Raw genomic sequence first — 20,242 nt, forward strand, 5'->3', positions numbered from 1 at the left:
AGAGGTGGCTTCCAGGAACTCAGTCCCCCCTCACGCTCCAATAAGTGCTCCCCTCCCCAATTCTCCCAGGTCAAAAAGATGAGTTCTCAAGAGAGGCACCAAGGGATGTGGAAATCCATGGTCTGTCTTCTGTGTCACATGGATCTGAGTTTGAATCTCACTACATCAGTTACAGGCTATGAACCTTGTGGGGCCGGGCAGTGATCTCTCTGAGCCTCGGTCCTCTCCTCTGTAAACGGGAAGGGCTTTGGAAAGGAATGTTTAAGACAGTGCCCCTGAAAATGCCTGCACCCAGCAGGCACTCAAAGTGCTGGCTATCACTGTTGTCACCCATTTTGGGTACAAAGGTGGACCAAGTACTTCTGGGTTCCCCTCATACTGCATGGCCACACTCAGTCCTGGGAGATGTTTAGGCAACTGCTATGGATGCAGATTCCCCCAGCCCAGGGACCCCTGTCCTTCTCCCGAAAGGACCAGCTCTGAGGTCACCTTGGCCTAAGAGAACACCCTTATCCAATCATCTCCTCTCCACTTAGGGTGGGGGGCCCAAAGATGGCAGGGAATCCCTTTGATAAGTCTTTGTGTCGATCAGCTTCCTGTCCAAGGTTTGTGGACAAACACAAGGGGCTGATAGTTTGGGACTGGCTCCTGGCCTCAGCCATCTCAGCCAGTCATAGTCCTTTTATAGGTGTCCATTTTGTCTTCTTTAAAATGGGGGCATAGGCTTCACCAGATGTTCTGAGCTGGCTTCCAGCCCTCAAACACCCCAGGAGGCTGCAAGTGGAGAGGGCTTGCTGCATCACAATGGTCTGAGCCAAATTCAATAAGAACTCCCCCACCCCTGACCTTGACCTTTTCCTCCATACCTCCAACCAGCTGGAAGGCGCTGCTGAGGACATCCAAGGAGCACACGAACAAGTAGAGAAACCCCAGAAGCAGGATGAATTTGCCAATCCCTTGGAAGACACAGAGAATCTTCCCTCTGGTGTCTCTCTCTGGAGCAGAGGAAAAGGCACAAAGGCTTTTAAGTGTTGAAACACTGAGAAGTTTGGCAATGAGCTCAGAACTCCCCCACCCCACCTCCTGGCCAGGGAGCTGTAAATTTACGTTCTAAGGCCTAGAGATGGGACGCAACCATGCAACCACTTCCTAGGCTGCAGTTTTCCAAGCAATTACCACTGTCGTCCATTTAGTTGAAAACCCTGGTGAAGGGTATCTAAAGGATTTGCATTTGGGAGGAGAGGTTCAGTGTCGCCTGGGGCACAGACAGGCAAACCAGGCTCCAGGCTCAGCTGAACCAGGGTTGCTGAGTGTGGCAGTTAAGACATCTTGCCATCTGCTAAGTGAGGGGTCAGAGATAAAGGCCCTCCTAAGCCCCTTCAGAACAGGACAGAATATTTTCTAGAATGTGCCTGCAAGGTAGCAATCACAGCCTCCCTCTGGGGAGGGCTTGGACCCTCACACATCCTGGAATGCTACATCCTTGGCTGCTGCTTTCTCCACTCGCTTTTAAAGTGGTTCTCACCTCCTCCCTCCCAGCTCGCTTCCCCTCCCACCTGTGGATTCCACAGACTTGACACCCTGCACCTGGAAAAGAAATGCAGCGTTTGCTCGCAGCCAGCTGTTCTGCCTGTACCTTCTCTGTCTTCTGGGAGCCTGCCCTGGTGGCTGCATTTAGGTAAGGGGACCCCCCCCACCCCCAACCTTGGAGCTCTCAGAGCAGGGGCCTTGTCTGCTCACTGCTGCATCCAGGGCACCTTGATGGTACCCGGGGCCTGGTCAGCATGCGATGCATTCTAAGGAGCAGCACCATGCCTGGCCTGTTATAACCCCAGAGCCTGGCACCTTTGTTGAATGAAAGAAAGAACGAGAGATCCCCAGTCATTGCACTGGGCTTTGACTCTAAGCCTCCCAGACAGCCAGGAGGCATCCCTAGCCAGGACCTTCGTTTGAAGGGGCAGAGAACAAGGGAAAGGGGGAGGATGACGTGAAGGAGATGACACTGAAGACAGTGAACTCCTTGCCCACAGGCAGTTCCCTCCAGCCTACCCCAGCCGGACTAATTTTTACCCGACCACTTGATCCCCGTGTTCTGAAGCGCCGGCAGGTCCCAGGGGTCTTCCACCTCTGTAGGTTCCCCTATCAGTGTCGCGGTGGAGTAGGATGGCAGCAGTTCAATCTTGGTTACAGGGGTCCCAGTGTCATCTGCCCAAACAAGCAATAAAGGCCAAGAGGAATGAGGAGTCAGATGTCTCTCCTGGGATCCTCCCAGGAGGCCAGTCTGGGGCTGGATGAGTGGCACTTACTTTGGTCCTTCTCCTTGCCTTTCGCAGGTGTGGCAGATTGTTGGCTAGTGGCCCCTTCGATGTATTTATTGGAGTTGGGCTGGGCATTTTCCAACTCAGGCCAAGGAGCCATGGTCTGTGGACGGGAAAACAGAGCTTAAAGAAGCAGCCACTCAAAGGAGGCACACTCAGTTGCCATGACAGGGAGACCCAGCGGCTGCAAGGAATTGGGAGAGTGAAGGGGGGTCGTGTTATACCTTAGAAGTGTGGGATCCTAGTGCCACATTTTATCTTCTGTAGCGCTCTCTCAACCACTCACCCAGGCTATCACTAAATCAAACCAGTTCTCAAGCGTTTTTCCATGCTAGCCTCATATCTATATAATCAATTGAACCTCCTTTGATTTCTCTAACTTCTGTCTCAGCCTCTGTCTTGACTCTCTCCTTTATTTGAAAAGGGGATGTGAACTCATCCATCTTCATCAACTCATGGTACACCAAGTCCTCATGACCCTCCAGGGGGCCCCCATCGACTTTCCACTTCCAGGCCACTTATGAATGGGTGTGTATTTAGGTTAGCCCTTTAATGCCTCTGAGCATAAAGTGTCAGTTTCCCCATCTATAAAATGGGAGTAGTTCTTCATACTTTGCAGGGTTATGAGATTGATGGTGATGCCTAGAAAGTGCCTGGCGCCAAGCAGGCATCTGCTAAGTCGTAGCAGTTATTATTGTGCTATGCTGCCCGCATTAATGACCCTTCGTCAGAACGACATTCTTCCCAGCCCGCAGTAGAGACTTCCTCACAACTCATTTTCTGCACAAAGCCTTTCTTGGTTACACAGAGAGGAGCTGTGGCTCTTGGCACACCGGAAAGCCCACTCCTGACAGTCCTGCCCTTTGACACTCGTTAGACAAGGTGGCCCAGAGGACTGGGACAAACAGTTCACAGAAGAAGTACAAGTGGCTAAAACACTTATTTAAAAATAAGTTCTGCCTCATTAGCAATCCAAAATATACATATTAAAACAGGGAGCTATCAAATTAGCAAAAAAAAAATTTAAGTATAATATGCTGTGCTGGAGAAGATGCTGTGAGATGCACACTGCTGGAAACGCTGGGAAACACTTTGGCAAAATGTCTAAAGTGCCTCACACTTTTCATACATCTCTGACCCAGTAATTTCACTCCTAGGAAGTGGGAATCTAGGAATATTTTTTCTCAGAAAATCAGAAATACCTGCCTTGCTCTGATCACCTCCTAGGAGAGGGCTTCCCAGAATCTGGGTCTGTCTGACTCCAGTATTTTTCTTCAATGGATCTATTTACTGCCTACCAGAATGCAGGCTCTACCAACAAAGGGGCTTTGTCTTGTTCCTGCCTGCATCCTCAGGGGCTGCGGCTCTGCCCGGTGCATTGATGACGCCCAGTAAATGTGTGTTGACCGAACAAAGGTGACACAAACCCAAAAGACATTTGCTGCACTATCACTTACAGAGTTGAAAAATAAAAATAGGAAAATTATCGTATTAACTACGGTACATCCAGGCAGTGTAACAGCATGCCATTAAAAAGGTTATAAAGAATCAGCAAAAAATAAAATAAAAGTAAAAAGTACTTTTTGGTCCCATTCACAGCTTGATCTCAATAAGGATCCAGAAATGTTCCATGCGGTTCAGAGTAGGCGGTGGGATTGTGGGTCATTTTTATTTTCTTCTACCTGTAATTTATAAATTCTTTTAAAAGATGTAGCCCAACCCCCAAACCCACAAAGGTAAGATGGCCCAGGGACACCTGTATTGTTACCATTATTCATGTTGATGAGGCTAGGGGAGGAAAAAAAGCTGATTCTGTGAGTTCCATCATGAGGGGCTTTTATGAATTTGTTTAGCCCAAGGAACTTTCTCGACTTTCCTCATGCAACCACACGGCATGGCACATAGTTGCATGATCACAGGGAAGTGGCTTACGCAGTCACTGGCTTCCAGGAAGGCACAGATTAGGTCTTTCATTTCAGCTTAATAAGCACCCAGCCCATGGCCTGGTACACAATAGGCCTCATGTGCTTTCTGAGTAGGATGCTGGGACCTGCCCAGCCAGTGAGAGCTAATATTTATTGAGCCAGGCTGTGCTAGGCACTTCCCACAAGCTCACAGCCACCCATTCAGGGAGGGGTCATTATTCTCCCATTATACAGATGCAGCAACTCACGCACAAGGAGGCTAAGTGACTTGCCCAAGATCCCAGGTGGGAGGGCCTTGAGCCGAGGTCAGTGTGAATCCAGAGCTTTGGGTGGTGCTTCGGCTGGTTTCGAGGGGCAGGGCTGCTTCTCACATAGTACCTCCTGGAGTTGCAGTGCCTGTCACAGATTGAACTCCTCCCTCAGGCTCAATGAAAAGCCTTTTTACACTGACAATCAAAGGCAGGGTAAAGCCTGCCGCTCCCCAGGCCTGCTGGCTGGAGCTCCTTCCTGGGCTGTGCTGAGCAGCAGCTACATGGCTGGGGCCTGGGCAGGGGAGGTGGGGTGGAGGCAGGTGGTTGAGGAGGAGAGACCAAGGCTGACCTGGGAGACCTCCAACCTCAGCTTGAAGCTGCCATGTGGGTGAACCAGCTTGGGTTTGAAACGGCACAGAGGTTGAAAAGAAAACGTGTTTTCTGACTGTAGGTAAAGTGTCTATCCCTCTGACTCTCCCAGCACAGGCATCCTCAGCCACAGCGTCTTGGGGAAAGAAACTAACAATCTTGGAACACTCAGTTTCAGTCAGGCACTAGGCTGGGTACTTTACCCAGCATAGATGTTCAGAAAAAACTCTAGCTCTGCCCCAGATGCACTGTGACCTGGGGCAAGTCACTTGACTGCTCTGTGCCTCAGTTTCCCTTATGTAGAAGGGGATTATATTAGTTTATAACCTATTGGGTCATTAGGCAACTTCAATGAGTTAATTTCTGTAAAGCACTTAGAACAGAAATCTGTTCCATGAGTTGGTTCATGTCACTCCTCTGAGCAACCCTGTGAGGGGTTAGGGTCATTCCCATTTCACAGACGAGCAAACCGAAACACTCAGAGGGGTGAAGCCACTCGGCCTAAGTGGTAGGCGTGATTTGAGAGTTTCTCTGGCTCTGGAGTCCGTGCTTGTCTCTCAATTGTTACACGAGCTGGAACACTCCTGGAAGGAGTGAGTCATGCATTAGTAACAGCAAACGTGAAATATATCTGATTAAAGGCCCAATGCTAGGCAAATGGAAAAGATGCTTCAACAATCTGATGGCAGAAGTCAGTGTCCCACTCACCGTACACAGAATCCGGGGAGGAAGTGAATGCCGTGATCTCGGTCTTGAAGCACCTCCCGCCCGATATTCGTACAAAAGCATTCGCACCTCTAGGCCTCCGATCTTCAATGTTCATGTGCCGTGTACAGAAGTCAGAACTTCAAATTCACCCTAACCTAGATCCAGCTCATTTCTGTGGAACTTTGCTGCTTATGTGATTCCTGTTATCATCCTCCCAGACTCTCCGACAGCCCCCAAATCCAGCCAGTACCAGGACCTGCTGATTCTACCCCTGGTTCCCGGTGCCACGCCCCCTGGCTGGGCCTCAGCACCTCCTGTCTAGACCAACGCAGCAGCCTGTTTAACTGGTTTGGTCCCCAGTGTCTCTCCACAGGGTAAATTCCTAACACCCAGCTGTGATGGTGTGGACTCCCCATCTTTTATTGCCCACTGCTCCCCAAATGATCCCTGTGCTCGGTCACACTGACCTGAAATAGGGACCCTGAATCCTCTCGGTAGAGTGCCACCTCTGCTTTCGCCCAGGCAGCCCGCTATTAGGAGACCCTCCCCCCATCTCTTTCTCTACCCCTTTCGGCTCAGCCCGAGCCCTCCCTCCCCTTCCGCCTGAGTTCCCCCCGATTCTCTGGTCTTGCCCTTCACGCCCCTTGCACGTCCTACCCGTGTGACTCATTTGGCACTGCACCACACCGCACTGTGACATCCTTTAGTTGATTTCTAACAACAACAACTACCATTTAATGAACACCAGGCGCTGTGCTTGTGCTCAGCACATATTATCTCCTTCAATCTTTATGCAAGAAAGGGGTCATGACCATCTCCATTTGCACATGGGACACCCTCGAGTAAAGAGATTAAGCAACTGATTCAAAGTCACCCTGGAGGTGAGTGACAGAGCCAGTTTTTAAACACAGCTCTACCTGTCAGTGAGGTTGGGGCCCTTATTCCCCAACATCCTTGGCCGTGACATAAACATACCTTCCTGGAGCTGATTTTATTCACATAATCGGGGAAAAGGAATATTAAATAATGTGACTGGTAGACAATTTACATTTGAGATGCGATATTTACAAGGTGCAAACTGTTTCTCAACTTTGGCTCTACTGACATTTGGGGCCAGAAAATACTTTGCCATGGCGGCCTGTCCTGTGCTTTGTAGGATGTTTAACAGCATCCCTGGCCTCTGCTCACTGGATGCATCTCTGGCCCCCTCACCCTTAGTTGTAACAACCAAAAATGTCTCCAGACATTGCCAAATGTCCCTTAGGGACTGAGAACTACTGGTCTAGAGGTTAGAAGGCTGGACTTTAGCTCCCAGCTGCCTGGGTTCAAGTTTCAGCTCTGCCGTTTCCTGTGTGACTTTGGGCCACTTCTTTGACTCTGTTTCCGCATATGTCAAATGAGGATAATACCTAGGAAAGATTCTTGTGATGGTTAAGTGTGTTTTGTTTTGAGTTCTCATAACAGTGCCTGGCACATGTAAACCTTGTGGTTATCAGCTATCATACTAAAATAAGCAGGGACATATTATAGTATAGAATGCAAAATTTATTTAAATTTAAAAAAAACAAAAATTGCTTTGAGCTTGCAATGGGCTGTTTTGGGCTACTCAAACCCCAGAGCTTCATATACCTGACTCTCCTTCTCTGGGGGCAATTTGAAAGAAAAATTTGAAAATTGTGACTTCGCATCACCTCTCTTTTCTCATGATCTTAATTAATTCTAGAATTGTTCTCCTATCTCACACACATTTATACTGCCTTCCCAATTGGAATTTAAGTTTTTGAGGGCAGGAGCCATCTGTTATTCTTTTTCTTCCAGTGCTCAGTAGACTGCACACAGTAGGCACTTTATATTGTGAATGGAGGAATCAACATACAGGGTTTGCTGAAGGAAGGCCCTGGTCCCGGTTGATTACGCATAGGAAACAACTCCAGCCTGAATCTTTCTGATAAGTGGTTGTCCCTCATCACCATATGCAAGTTGGGTTGGCCAAGATCTGTTGGATGGAGGAACTGTGTCAAGAAACTGCACACAGCCTGGATGACACAGCAGCCACATTAGGGAAACATTCTCAGCAGCATGCTGTAAGAAGGATGATTATTTGTTTATTATTTAAGTGATGTTTTCGGTGAGTGGATTTCTGTGATTGATCAGAGTCATTCTTTCAAGAAGTGAACATGAAGTGTCTAGCAAACACAGAAACAGACATTCCCATGGTCCAACATCCAAGTAGTTTATAATACTATAAGCACTGGAATGGGCAGACCCATTTGCACTGAACTGAACAGAAAGGAATAGAATATGATGGCAAGGGATCCAAAAAGCTAAGTGTCTTTTGTTTCTTTTGCAAGGAAAGATTCACCTGAGCTAGCATCTGTTGACAATCTTCCCCCTTTTTTTTTTTCCCCAATACCCCAGTACATGTTTGTACTTCCTAGTTGTTTAAGTCATTCCAGTTCTTCTATGTGAGCCACAGCCACAGTATGACGGCTGACAGATGAGTGGGTGGTTCTATGACCAAAAAGTGAATCTGGGCCACTGAAGTGGTGAGCATTGAACTTTAACCATCAGGCCATCAGGGCTGGCTCTAACGGTCTTGAATACATACCCTGTATGAGGCCTGTGCCTCTGTCATTCACCTTCAGATACTCATTTACTGTTAGCGTCCCCAAAAAGCAAAGGCAAATCTCTATTAAATGTCTCTACTCCTCCTTCTGGGAAGTCTTGTCTTCCCTGTTCTGAGTTCAACTATTTGTCACAAGCCCATTTCTTTTTTACAAATACTTCCCTGATGAAGCAATTATTTACCCTCATGCTGCACTTCATTTTCTGGTCCGTGCATCGTCTCCTCCATCAGTTTGTGGGTGTTCACTGTGCTAGACACCTGCAGGTAAGGAAAGGATGTGCAGGGCCACACACCAAAGCATTGCCCCTCAAAGGGCAGGGAGCCCGGAGCGCCATCGGACCCAGCCCAGAGCTCTCTGAAACTGCTGGCCACTCCCCTCCTGGTCCTCTCCACCTTGACAGCTCAAGCTGTTCCTCTCCGGACCCAGGCAGGGGGGAAATCAGAGCACCTGACACCCAACCACTATACTTGGCAGTGCGGGCACAAAGGCCTCAATCTTCCTGCTCTCCTGGCCAGCAAAGCCCCAGCACTCTGTGCAGGCTGACCCCACAGATCTGGAGTAAAGGCAGGACCTGGAGCAAACTCCCCATGATCAGCCTCATGACTAGGCAGCTGTTCAGGGGCTCCTCTGGGTCCCTGGAGTTGCCACCTCTGCTGATACCATGAGGCCTGGCACGCAGTACCAGGAGAGAGAACCACACACTGGTTTCTCAATGAGAGTCCTGCCACTCACTGTGAGTGACCCTGAGCTTCTCCAAGCTTCAGTGTCATCATCCCAAAAATGGGGACAATACCAGCTCCCTCACTGAGCTGTCATGGGACTAATTCATGAGTATAGGTGAGGCCCTGAACAAAGCGCCTGGCGGAGCCAGCGCTCAGAACTTTGTGAAATGCATTGCACCATGAACAATGAAGAGACTTAACTCCACTTTGCCCAGACCATAAGCTCTTCATCTCAGTACTCAGCACGGAAGCGGACCCTCGGTAAACATTCCTGCAATAAATGAACCCAAAGCAAGAGAGATAAAGGAGCTACAGTTTGTTTTATTATAGGCGAGTGCCCAACATGACCTGTGACCTCATTAACTCTTATGAAAAGGAAGCAGTTTTTTCCAGCCTACAAAGAAACTGAGGCACAGCAAAATTAAGAAAGTTCCATAGCTACCTAGGGATTGAGTCAGGATTTGAACTCAGGACTGCTGGTTCCAAAGCTGAGGCCCTTTCCATTGACCTCATAGTCAGTTGCCAAGACAGAGAGAGAAGGAATCCTCCAGGTCCCATCAAAGCAGCAGGGTACCAAGGGGCCTCAGGCCCAGGCTCCGGGGGGCTCGGAGGGTTTCTGGGAGACCTGGCAGGGCTCATCTCTATGCAGGTGTCACTCCTGCCTAGTCATTCAGAGGCTAGAAATGCAGCCAAGAATGCTGTAATGACAGGCTGCTGAGCTCCAGCAAAGGCTTCTGGCATACCAGCAACCTGGATTCGGCACATGCCAAGCCTTTTAGGAGAGGCAGCATTGAATGGGCTGGACAAAGGATGTAGCCTGAATCTGAGGCCACTGCTCCCACGGGTGTGGCAGACACTGTTCTGTCTGGAAGCTGCTTCCCTAGGGAGGGGCTTTGGGCACCACCAGGGGTCCTGGGAGCTTTTGGGTCCCTCCAAAGACTTTCTCCCATCCTCATCCCCTGATCCAGCTGTTCCCTCTCCCCACTTGCCCTCAAGCTTCCTCCAGCACACTCCTGCTACCTGCCAGAAGAAGCAGAGAAGGAAAAGTCATCATTTGGGCAGTTTGGTACTAATACCCAGAAAGATGTTTTTTAACACCCAGGCAGGAGACCAGTGGCTACGATCACACATTTGCTCCCTCACTCCCCACCACTCATCCCTACAATTGAGCCTGCTGTGTTGATAACCTTTTCGGCTCAACTTCCTGTGTCCACATGTGTATCCAATGCCAAGAGGAACTCTTGCAGGCCAAGAAGAGGAAATTTCTCAGCTCTTCTGAGACGTGGGTGGCAAGGAAATGTAGGGCCCCTGGCAGTCTCCCAACCCTTACACTCTGCATTGTTTGGGCCTCTCCAACCAGGACCTGTTCTGGGGCCGCCTATGCTCAGAACAGCAGCAGCCCACGGCCATCTGAAGAAGTGGGGAGAGGAGGCAGCACGGGGCAGTATCCCACGGAGAGACCGGGACACACACACATTCTCCCACCAGGGGGTGGCCTCCACAAGCAACGGCAGGATGACCTCTGTAGCTCCAGCATACAACACAGTTCTGGCACATTGTGGCCAGTCAAATGTAGTTTTTTGAGCATTTTGTGCCAGGTACTGCCGTAAGCCCTGTACACAAATTAACCTATTTAATCTCAGATGCATTTTATGTATTTTTGTTAGTAAATATACTTAAGTACCCATGTTATCCCCGTTCTACAGAGGAGAAAACTGAGTCAGGGAGAAATTAATTGCTCCAAGGCCCACAGACACTACACCCTCAGACATAAATCAAACTCAGTCTGGCTCCAATATTCTCAGTGTGCTGAAGAAATATTTCCTTATACTTTGAAAGAATAACCAAGACTTCAAAAATTCCCAAGAGGGTGATGGCTACTTTTCTTCAGCTTCCTTTAACCATCACAAAACAAAATAATCTCCCAAGGACATCGAGGTGGGAGGGAGGTGTGTGGGACGGGAGATGGGGGAAGCAAATGGCCCGGGTTTTACATTGATGAATGGCTTCAGTTTAGACTTTTGGGGAGATGCACTAATAGATTTTTTAAAAGACATTTATTCTATCAGTTTAAACTAGGGCCCTAACTGATGTTAGCTCAGGGCCAGCCTTCCTCAGCAAAAAGAGGAGGATTGGTGGCAGATGTTAGCTCAGGGCTAAGCTTCCTCAAAAAAAATAAATAAACTAGGGCCCTATTACCAAACGACACCCTCCTGGTACACTTTCAATTTGTATTTATATTTCAAAATAAATCCTGTAATTAACCTGCCACTATACCGATTATTTTGCATTGTATTAGAGGGTCAAAAGGGTTAATTTATAAACATCTTAAATATGGTCGCCATCTTTTTGCAGCCCTCTTTTTCACTCTTGCTTTTTTTAATTCACTAGGATGAATTAATTTACCAAGATGTCCTAACAACTCCCTGCTGATATTGCCCTTATCCCCAGGGTGGAAGTGGGGGTGTGGGGTGAGGAAGGCAAGGTGGGAGGCGGCTGAGAATGGTATTAAAAGTTTTATTCCAAATCACTGATCCCAAGAAGCTATTTTCTTCATTAAATTGAATTCAGGCTATTTTTATGTCAGCTTTGCGTCTAAGAGCAACAACCCAGACGTCTGTCCTCCCACTTCTGGGGACTTGTTTCAATGAGATGGGTGAGTGGTTTGGAGTAGATTTTGGAGGGAGCAATCTGTTGAACATCCCAGCCTTTTAAAAGCATGCCTTTCTTGCCACCAAAGTTATAAAAAATAGAGAAGAGATCATTATCAGCTGGTGGGCTGGCTCTGACCAAGAGATTTAAACACTCAACAATCTGAAACAATTGTCAATCCTATAAGGCACGACTTGTTGTTTTTCAAGAACACCCAACACAGAACAGGTTAAAGAACTGCTGGCACAGTAGGGGGAACAAAAGGAAAGAAAGAGAAACAGGGCGGAGCGAGCAGAGCTAACAGAAATCTCTTGGTGAACCTGAACAGGGAGAGGAGATTCTAAGTGGTGAAATCCACAAGCTGCCTCCGTGAAATCAACAGGTTTGAGAAAGTTGCTTCTTCCTTAGAAAAAATGGAGAGATTCTAACTCTTCTCATCTCAATGCCAGGGACCCGTGGTAGGCATCGACCCAGGGGAATCTTAAAACTGAATTAACTCCATACTATGTCCCTCTTCTTTCTGGCCTGGAAGATGCTGGGTGCCCTCAATCCAACTGCGCCTGTGCAAATCTTGTAAGGCGTCTCCCCAGCCGCCCGCCGCCCCCCACTTCCCTCTGACTCTGAAAATACTGAGAAATTGTGGGCTCTATTCTCCCAAGACAAAACTGAAGGACAGGCCCTTTGCTGATGGCCGCTTGCACTGATGGGACCAGCAAACTAGGACTGTTTGCTGCAATAATTCTGCAAACAAGAAGCGGGACACGTGGAAGTCACACGAGGGGGCATCGCATTGCTGGGCAACCACAAAAACTTAGAATTTTCAGCACAGGAAAGACTCTGAGATGGTTCTGTTCTTGTAAAGAGGGGAAACTGAGGCCCAGGGACTCCCAGGGACCTGCCTTGGGTCACATATCCAGTTAGTGACCAAAAAGAGAGCCCAGTCGTCCTGATTCCTACGTTCCCCTATTTTTCCTCCCCAAACCCAAGAATCCCAAAGCATCTATAATTCTAGAATCCCCAAGTGCAGCTGATTAATAACACTGCCAGTAGTTAACAGTGTAGTCATAGGAGTGGTAATAACAGCAATAGCAGTAATATTAAGGGGGGAGGATCTGAAAGTCTGGGAAAGGTTTATTATTTTTTTTCTCTTCTGCAGCCCAAAGCCAGCCAAGTTCCTTGAGGGCAGCCTGGAGGAATTAAGAGAATTAAGTAAATTAAAAGTAAATTAAGGTTCTTTCAAGAGGGGAAAGAGCAGGAAGCGCTCTTGCCCCAGCGGCGGTACTCACCAGCGCTCCCTGCGCAGGTAATGGACCGAACGAGGCACCCAGGTGGAGCGCCGCGGCCCCGCCGTATATATAGCGAAGGTGTTGCGCAAAGAGGCCGGCGGCGGCTGCTGTCATCACGCCCCTCGCACATTCCAGGACCGCCTGCCGCCGCTGCCGCAGCACTGCCTACCTGCCGGCTTAATGAGTCCATCGTGACCTCGCGCCCTGCGCCAAGGAAAGACAGACGGCCTGGCTGCAGGGAGAAAGCTGTCCGGTCCCCGGTCCCCGGTCCCCCGTCCCCAGTGCCCGCATGGCCGCGAAGGTCCCGCGCGCCCTGACCCCCGGCTGGAGCGCCCTCCTCCGCCCCAACGCGGGCCGCGGGAGATCCCAGCGAGTGGAGACCAGTGGGGCTCCCCATCCACTGCTTTCTCCTACCCATGAACCTGAATCTTCTAGTTTAGCTCCTCTGAGGCTGAAGAGGTCAGAAACGTTGAGACACAGATAAAAGGCAACTGGAAAGTCAGGGACAAATCCTTCCAAAACAAAGCTAGGATTGTTCGGCCTTATCAGTCTTTGGGGTGCTTTCTGCCCCGGTAGCTTAGACTCAGCAGTCAGACACTTGACCAGCTGGAGCCTTGGGTCTGCGACGGGAAAGAGCTGGATTAACCAGCCTGAGGAAGGGGAGGGAGCTGCGCTCTCCAAGAGAACCGTTCCCCCCATGCTAGTCCCAGCTTTGGCGAACCATGGTCCTTATTTCACTTTCTGCTGTACCCGGGTATTCCCTGTGTCTCCACACGTCTTTCTCCATCTGGGCTGTGAGAAGACCCGTCCCAGGGAGAGCCCGTCATGGCGCTTACCCTAACAGCCACCCAGTTCCGTGCTGGGCAGATGTTTTCTCCAATGCTCACACAAACACCTTCCCTGGGTAAGAGCAGCTTCCTTTCTAGTTGGGGCTAGGCGTTGGGGGCATGACACAGGATTAGTCAGGATTTGCTGAGTGGGGATCAAACCTGGGTCTTATTCCACAACCCAGGCCCTATCCCTCTGCTGCATGGTCCTGGTTTTGTAGCTGGGGATAGTGAGAGTTAGCAAGCTTACTAGTTGCCTAGCTGCCCAAAGTAACAGTTGAAGCACCTTGTTGGAACTAAGCTGGTTTCATTCCAAAACCCAAGAGCTTTCTCCACCATCAGGGAGAAGAAGTTGGGAGAGCTGCTTCCAGGACCCATAGAGCCTGGCTATCCCTGGGGCTGAGAAGTCAGAGGTTAGGCACGCTAACTCTGGGGTCTAGCTGCCTGAGATCAGTTGCCTGTTGTGCCCCCTTACTTTCTCTGCCTGCATTTGCCTGTGTAAAATGCGAATAGCGGTCCCTCTCTATTAGAGTGAAACGAGCTAAAATATTTAGAGCATGAAGAACAGTACCTGGCACATGACGAGAACTCAGTGCCTGTTAGCCACTAGTTTTCACTGGAACCTCTGGTGTTGGGAGAAGATGAGTGGGAAGCTTTGATTAGACTCATCTGGAACTTGGGACTCTGGGGTCGTCATTCCACAGCCTCACACGTTGGTCACATCAGTCTGAGGGCCAGGACATATTACTTGGAGAGTGGGCATTAGAAATCAAGTCAGCCCAGACTGTTCTTATTAGCTGTAGTGGTTCTGCTGGTGGGTGCTAGACTTCAAAGCCAGCCCTTGGAGAGTGATCAACAAGCACCCTTCCACAGAGTGATTTCTAAAGCGGAATCCACTGGTGACAGGAACCCACTGGCAGGTACTCATGGGGCTCAGCCCCTCCTCCAGCCCTGGGCAAGCAGGCTGCGGATAACACCTCAGGGGGTCAGAGGGGCAGGTCTTAGTTGAACATTCATCCCAATGAGCCTCCCCGCAGTAACTCTGGGCTTTGATATGGGGCACAGATCTAACTGCCTCCACATTGCCTTTATATTACTCTCAACAAGGAGCTAACAGAAGGATCGAAATTTCAAAAAACTTGGAATGAGAAAGCTTTCCCTTTTAGGGTCCAAAGGGCAAAATGCTGGTTCAGACAGAAGACTTTTTTCCAATGTACATGGATCTCATAATAGATCAGAGATGATATCTTTTTGATTCTAGTTTTGGATTGCAGTTTTTGTAGTACTTTTTGCACAGAATGGAGAAAAGGTAGGTGGGGTATGTGTGTGTATCACTCTAGAATCTCTCCCTTTAGGGGATCACAACTTGCTGCAGAACATTTTCCTACCTTCATTCCATCTCAGATAGAGAACCCTGTCACCATTTAGTACTTTCAACGTTCAGTCTACGTTTACACACAAACTTCTAAAGTACTTTCACTCGCACATTTCTTTGTGCCTCCTGTTGTTCTCTAAAGTAGCATTGATTAGATTAAACAGCATCATTAATGTGAGACTGAGGCCCACCCAGAGCAGGATCTTGCCCGAGGCTACAAAACTGTGAGCTGATATAGGCCCACATCCCTTACGAAGCTCCTGGGGCCAGATGTGTCTTAGACTTTAGAAATTTCCATTTTTATAAAGTAAGATGCAGACACTCCACTGGGACCTGGACAGCACCCTGTAATCAAACTCACGGAGATTTTTACTGTAAAAATGTATAAACATTGATACTATAAAAATATTGATTTTCTATATCACTTTAGGTTAGGATGTGAGCTAAATGAGTTTTTAAATTGCAGATTAGAGATCGTGACTGCTATTTTAATTTTTTACCATGGCCAAATATTTTATTTATAATTTATTTATAGTGTTATATATATAGGGTAATTTACATTACATGTGTTCCATTTATCTGTTGTTTTATTGTCAACATTTTTAAACATGCCAAAGTGGAAATATTTTGACACTGAATACCTATATGCATACTACTTAGATTCTGTAAAACATTTTACTATATTTGCTTTATTACATTACTGTCCATCTGTCGATTCTTCTATTAATCCATTATTTTTGCTTTCTTTCAAAATTGTAGGCATCAGTTCATGTCAGCCTTTATAGTTCAGCTTGCAGATTTTCAACCAGAGTTCAATATTTGTTTATGGCTTATTTCATAGGTAAAATTTACATAAATGAAATGCACAAGGTGTAAAAATACCATAGATACATTTTGACAAATACGTAACCTTGTGAAACTCAACCTCCTTATCAAGATAGAGAGGATTACCACCACTCCAGGAAATCCCCTCATGCCTTTTCCCAGGCAATCTAAACTCTCATAGGAGCAAGAACTCTTCTAATTGCTTTCCACCAGAGATTAGCTTTTCTTGTTCTCAGGTTCCATATAAAAGTAATCATATAGTATGTGCTCTCTTGTGAAAGACTTTGTTCACTCAGCCTAATACTGTGTGTATCAGTAGCTATTTTACTGTTTTTTTATTGAGGTATAGTTGACATATAACATTATATTAGTCTCAGGTCTCCAACATAATGATTCAACATTTGTATACTATGAAATGATCACAATAAGTCTAGTTAACATTCGTCCCCATCCATAGTTACAAAATTTTTGTGATAAGGACTTTTAAGATCTTTTTTTGAGTGCTTTCCATGTGCAAGTACTGTTATAAACACTTTCCATAGATTGTCATTAATCCTAAATATAAAGGCCAGGAAACGGGGCCCCAGAGAAGTTGAACAGCACGTCCCAGTGTTAAAGGACTAGTCGGTAGTGGCAGAGTGAAGATCTTAACCCAGTTATCAATTTCACCTACATAATCAGCAGTTTTTCACTGCTTTCTTATCTCCCTGTCCTTATAGGGATATTTAATTGCCCAAAGGACTTGTACGATGAGTGGAATGAAATAGAACAGAGAATCCAGAAACATACAGACACTTGACTTACAACAATGTCACTGCAGAGCAGGAAGGTTAAGATAACCTGCAGTAAATGGATGTCCAAACGGAAACAAAGGAAACTGGACCCTCTACCCAGCACCCTACACACAAAAGAATTTATCTAAATGTGAAAGGCAAAATAATAGGACTTCTAGAAGACAATATAGACAAATTTTCATGAATTCAGGGTAGGGAAGGAGTTCTTAGATAGGACACAAGAGGCATTAGCCATAAAAGACACTTTTAAGAGAGTGAAAAGGCAGACCAGAGTAGAACATAGCACTGACCAAGAGCTTATTCCAGAACATGTAAAGAATGCCTATATATCAAGAAAAAGAACCCAACTGAAAAATGGTCAGGAGACTAGAACAGGCACTTTACAAATGAGGATAGTTAATAAACACATTAAAAGGTGTTCAATGTCACTATTGAGGGAGATGCAAATTAAACCACAATGAGACTTAAACCCAGTGTATATACATCCACTCCCAGCATATGCCCAAGAGAGATGTGCACCTATATTCATCAGACAACATACACAAAACTGCCCATAGCAGCAAAGCCCGCAAAACAGCTCAGCTGTCTGTTGCCGTTGGTAGAATGGAATATTAACTGTGAAACCCTCATACAATAAGATACTGTTATGAAGTTGCTGTTGTTGTAGTCGAAAGTGCTCAGGTAATATGCATCAATGAAAACAAACAATTTATTTATTGTTACATGGAACTAAATAAACAACTCTTATCTGACAAACATGTTTGATTCATCCTGTTTGACTCCACTTGCATAAAATTCCCAAACCAGCCCTAACTAAATCTTAGTTCAGGAATGCATACTTAAGTGGTAAAACCATGGAGAAAAGAAGCAAGTTCTTACTCTAGAAGTCAGGTAGGGTTCACTTTCTGGGGAGGAGGAGTAAGACTGAGGGAACAAGGATTTCTGAGCTGTTGACAGTGTTCTTGTTGTGTCATTGTTTCATGATCATAAATCCTTGAGTTGTACTAATCCTATGTATTTTTTCTATGAATATCTCACAGTTAACAGGTTGAAAGAAATTAGTGCTGTTGGGGAGGGGTGCAGGGAAGAGGGTGGGCTCTGGGTTACGTCACAGCTTGAATCTTTTTGAAGCCAGAAAGTTTGAACCACTTACTGGATCTGTCACAAAAATGTTTACCACAGCGAGCATTTGGATATGGCTTTCTCTGTCCCAGATGTTTAACCAATAGTTGGTTTGTAAACTGGCCCCCATACACAGAGGGCAAGGAGAGACCAAAGACAGAGGCAGGCCACTCCAGATTGGTAAGTGGCAGGTTTAATAAGCGAGGGAACTTACACATGAGGCTTGTCTTGGGCGGCTGTGAGATCAGTAGATGTCCGCACCTGCCAGCCAGAATCTTAAAAGTTTATATAGAGGCCTTAACTGAGTTTAGTCACGTATACTGCCCAGATGCCGCCCAGATGGTCTCACCAACACCTTACTCTCTCAAGGCTGTGTCCTTGGAACAGTTCCCACTGTGGGAATGGTTGGCAGAGCAGACATATTAAGGACAGAGGAGGGAGTGAGGAGCCTCTGATTGCCTGGGTCCAGCTCGAGGGTCACCCGGTGGTCACATCCTTAAATTACCTCCTCCAATGCCAATTATGTGATAAACTTCTAAAAGAGAACACACGTGGACTTTCCTGCCGGGAACAAACTGAATGTAACAACCTCCTGATGACTGAGGATCATTTTACAAAATCCAGTGACAATCCCATAAGTCCTTAAGCACCTCAAGAGCTGTTTTTCTGTCCTAAATAGGCCCAGACAGCTATGCTTTTAGACTTTTCCTGTGTGTGTGTCTGTGTGTGTATATGTATGTACGGATGTGTGTATGTGTGTGTGTATTTTTTGTAATTTTTCTACTTCCATTGCTGCACAGTGTTAGCAGTGAGGCTGTTTACAGGCACTTTCTGCGTTATCGCTGTAACTATATGCAACAGTAACCTCCTCGCTTTATTGTCATCATCCATCATTATTATATTGCCTTTTCTAACCTGTTATGAAGAAAATAGCTCACTTCATTCATTTATCTATTCAACAAAAAGTCATTAAAACTGTGTGTAAAACAGGAGTTAGTAAACCTGACAGCTCTGATGGGTCTATTTATGTGCATCTTTTACTTCCTAGAATTAACATTTACTTTGAATAATCAGAAAACTTTCTTACTACACAGCCCTGGGCTAAGTTCAAAACAGTTGAGGCCGTTGGCACTAAACTCCCACTTTACAAGGATGTACTGTATTAGGACTAAGGCTAACAAGTTGGTGCCATACAGAGGGTCTGGGGTAAAGAGCGTGGACCGGATCGTCACTCTGGGGCCCACAGCCTGGGGGGGTGGCCAGGAGTCCGGTGCAGAGAAAGAGGTGGCTTCTCTTCCATCCTGGCCTTCTTTCTGCTTCCATCACTCATTCCCACCCAGGGCCTTTGCTCTTGGCATCCCTTCTGCCTAGAACGTTCTCCCAGATTTTCACATGGACATTCCTCCATTGAGCATTTCCCTTGCCTGCAGCCATTGTCACCCTATTTTTATTTCCTTCATTACATTGTTGTATGACTTCTTTTTTCAAACCAAGAAATGGTTTCTTCCTGGCTTGGGGGATTGGAATTTGGGGTCCAGCTTACTCCCTAAATATTTCACTTTTGACTTAAATGTTTTTAACCATAGGGATTTAAAGGTATTACATATATAACTTTTGGTCACATTATTTAAAATTACTTCTTAATTAATTAAATTCAAAAGATAAAATAATAATTTAAAGTTAGGAAGGAACTCACAGCTCTGAAATTCAGTCTGAACGCCATCCAGGAGGCTTGAATTTTCTTTCTGTTCTCCATTGAGTCTGAGTCTGACAAGCCTGGTTGGAGATGCCAAAGGAAGAGATGTGAGTGATTGCTAGGCACCCCACCCGCACAGAAAGATCTCCCAACAGCCCTTTAGGGCATCTCATATTCCCATTATGTGCAACTACCAAAAAAAAAGGTGAATGTTATAGAACCCAAGGTGGGTGGAGCTATGAAAAAAAGGGGTGTGTGTATTATCTCAGGAGACAACACCAGCAATGTGACAATAGCACTAAAACATGGTCTTCCACTGTGCTTGGGCTCCTACGCTGCCTTATGGGCCTCCCCAAAAAGCATTTTGTATTCAGATGTTCCTAAAGGTAATGCTTATGGTGGCCAATAACTGGAAACCACTTATCTGAATGTACAACTTCAAACTTCACAACCGTTTTCACATTGAAAATGTGGGTCAAACAATATCTTTACTGTTTCATACGTATATAACAGATCCTTATATCAACCCAACGACGAGCCAGTGGGGTACCACTGAAAAAGCAGAGGATAGCTATGGATAGAAAGAAGATTGGAAGATATATGCCAACATTAACAGGGAAAAATCTGAGGATAAGATTTAATATTTTATTGCTATGGATGTATGTATCCATACGTACTAATTTTGAAATTAGAAAAAAAAGTTCAAAATTTGTATTCATCTATTTGGTTCCGTCACTTATTGGCA

At 46.6% G+C, this 20,242-nt stretch overlaps 1 protein-coding gene across 4 annotated transcripts in view; it reads right to left on the reverse strand.

The window, feature by feature from the left end:
* Positions 1–19,572, reverse strand: part of SLC34A2 (solute carrier family 34 member 2) — a 32,722-nt gene extending 13,150 nt beyond the window's left edge. The window contains exons 1-4 of one of the 4 annotated variants that reach the window (XM_046656325.1): positions 19,498–19,572; positions 2,307–2,421; positions 2,071–2,205; positions 867–995 (exon numbers count right to left, since the gene is read on the reverse strand). In XM_046656325.1, the coding sequence (XP_046512281.1) occupies positions 867–995; positions 2,071–2,205; positions 2,307–2,421; positions 19,498–19,557 (439 nt within the window). In that variant the 5' untranslated portion in view covers positions 19,558–19,572. Of the gene's footprint in view, positions 1–866; positions 996–2,070; positions 2,206–2,306; positions 2,422–5,571; positions 6,072–8,379; positions 8,401–12,858; positions 13,010–19,497 lie in introns of those variants that run through there. The other 3 variants (XM_046656323.1, XM_046656326.1, XM_046656324.1) reach the window with 3 other exon arrangements.
* Between the last annotated feature and the right edge of the window lie 670 nt (positions 19,573–20,242).

Source organism: Equus quagga, chromosome 3 (genome assembly GCF_021613505.1).
Source record: "Equus quagga isolate Etosha38 chromosome 3, UCLA_HA_Equagga_1.0, whole genome shotgun sequence".
In the NCBI taxonomy this organism is placed as follows: domain Eukaryota; kingdom Metazoa; phylum Chordata; class Mammalia; order Perissodactyla; family Equidae; genus Equus; species Equus quagga.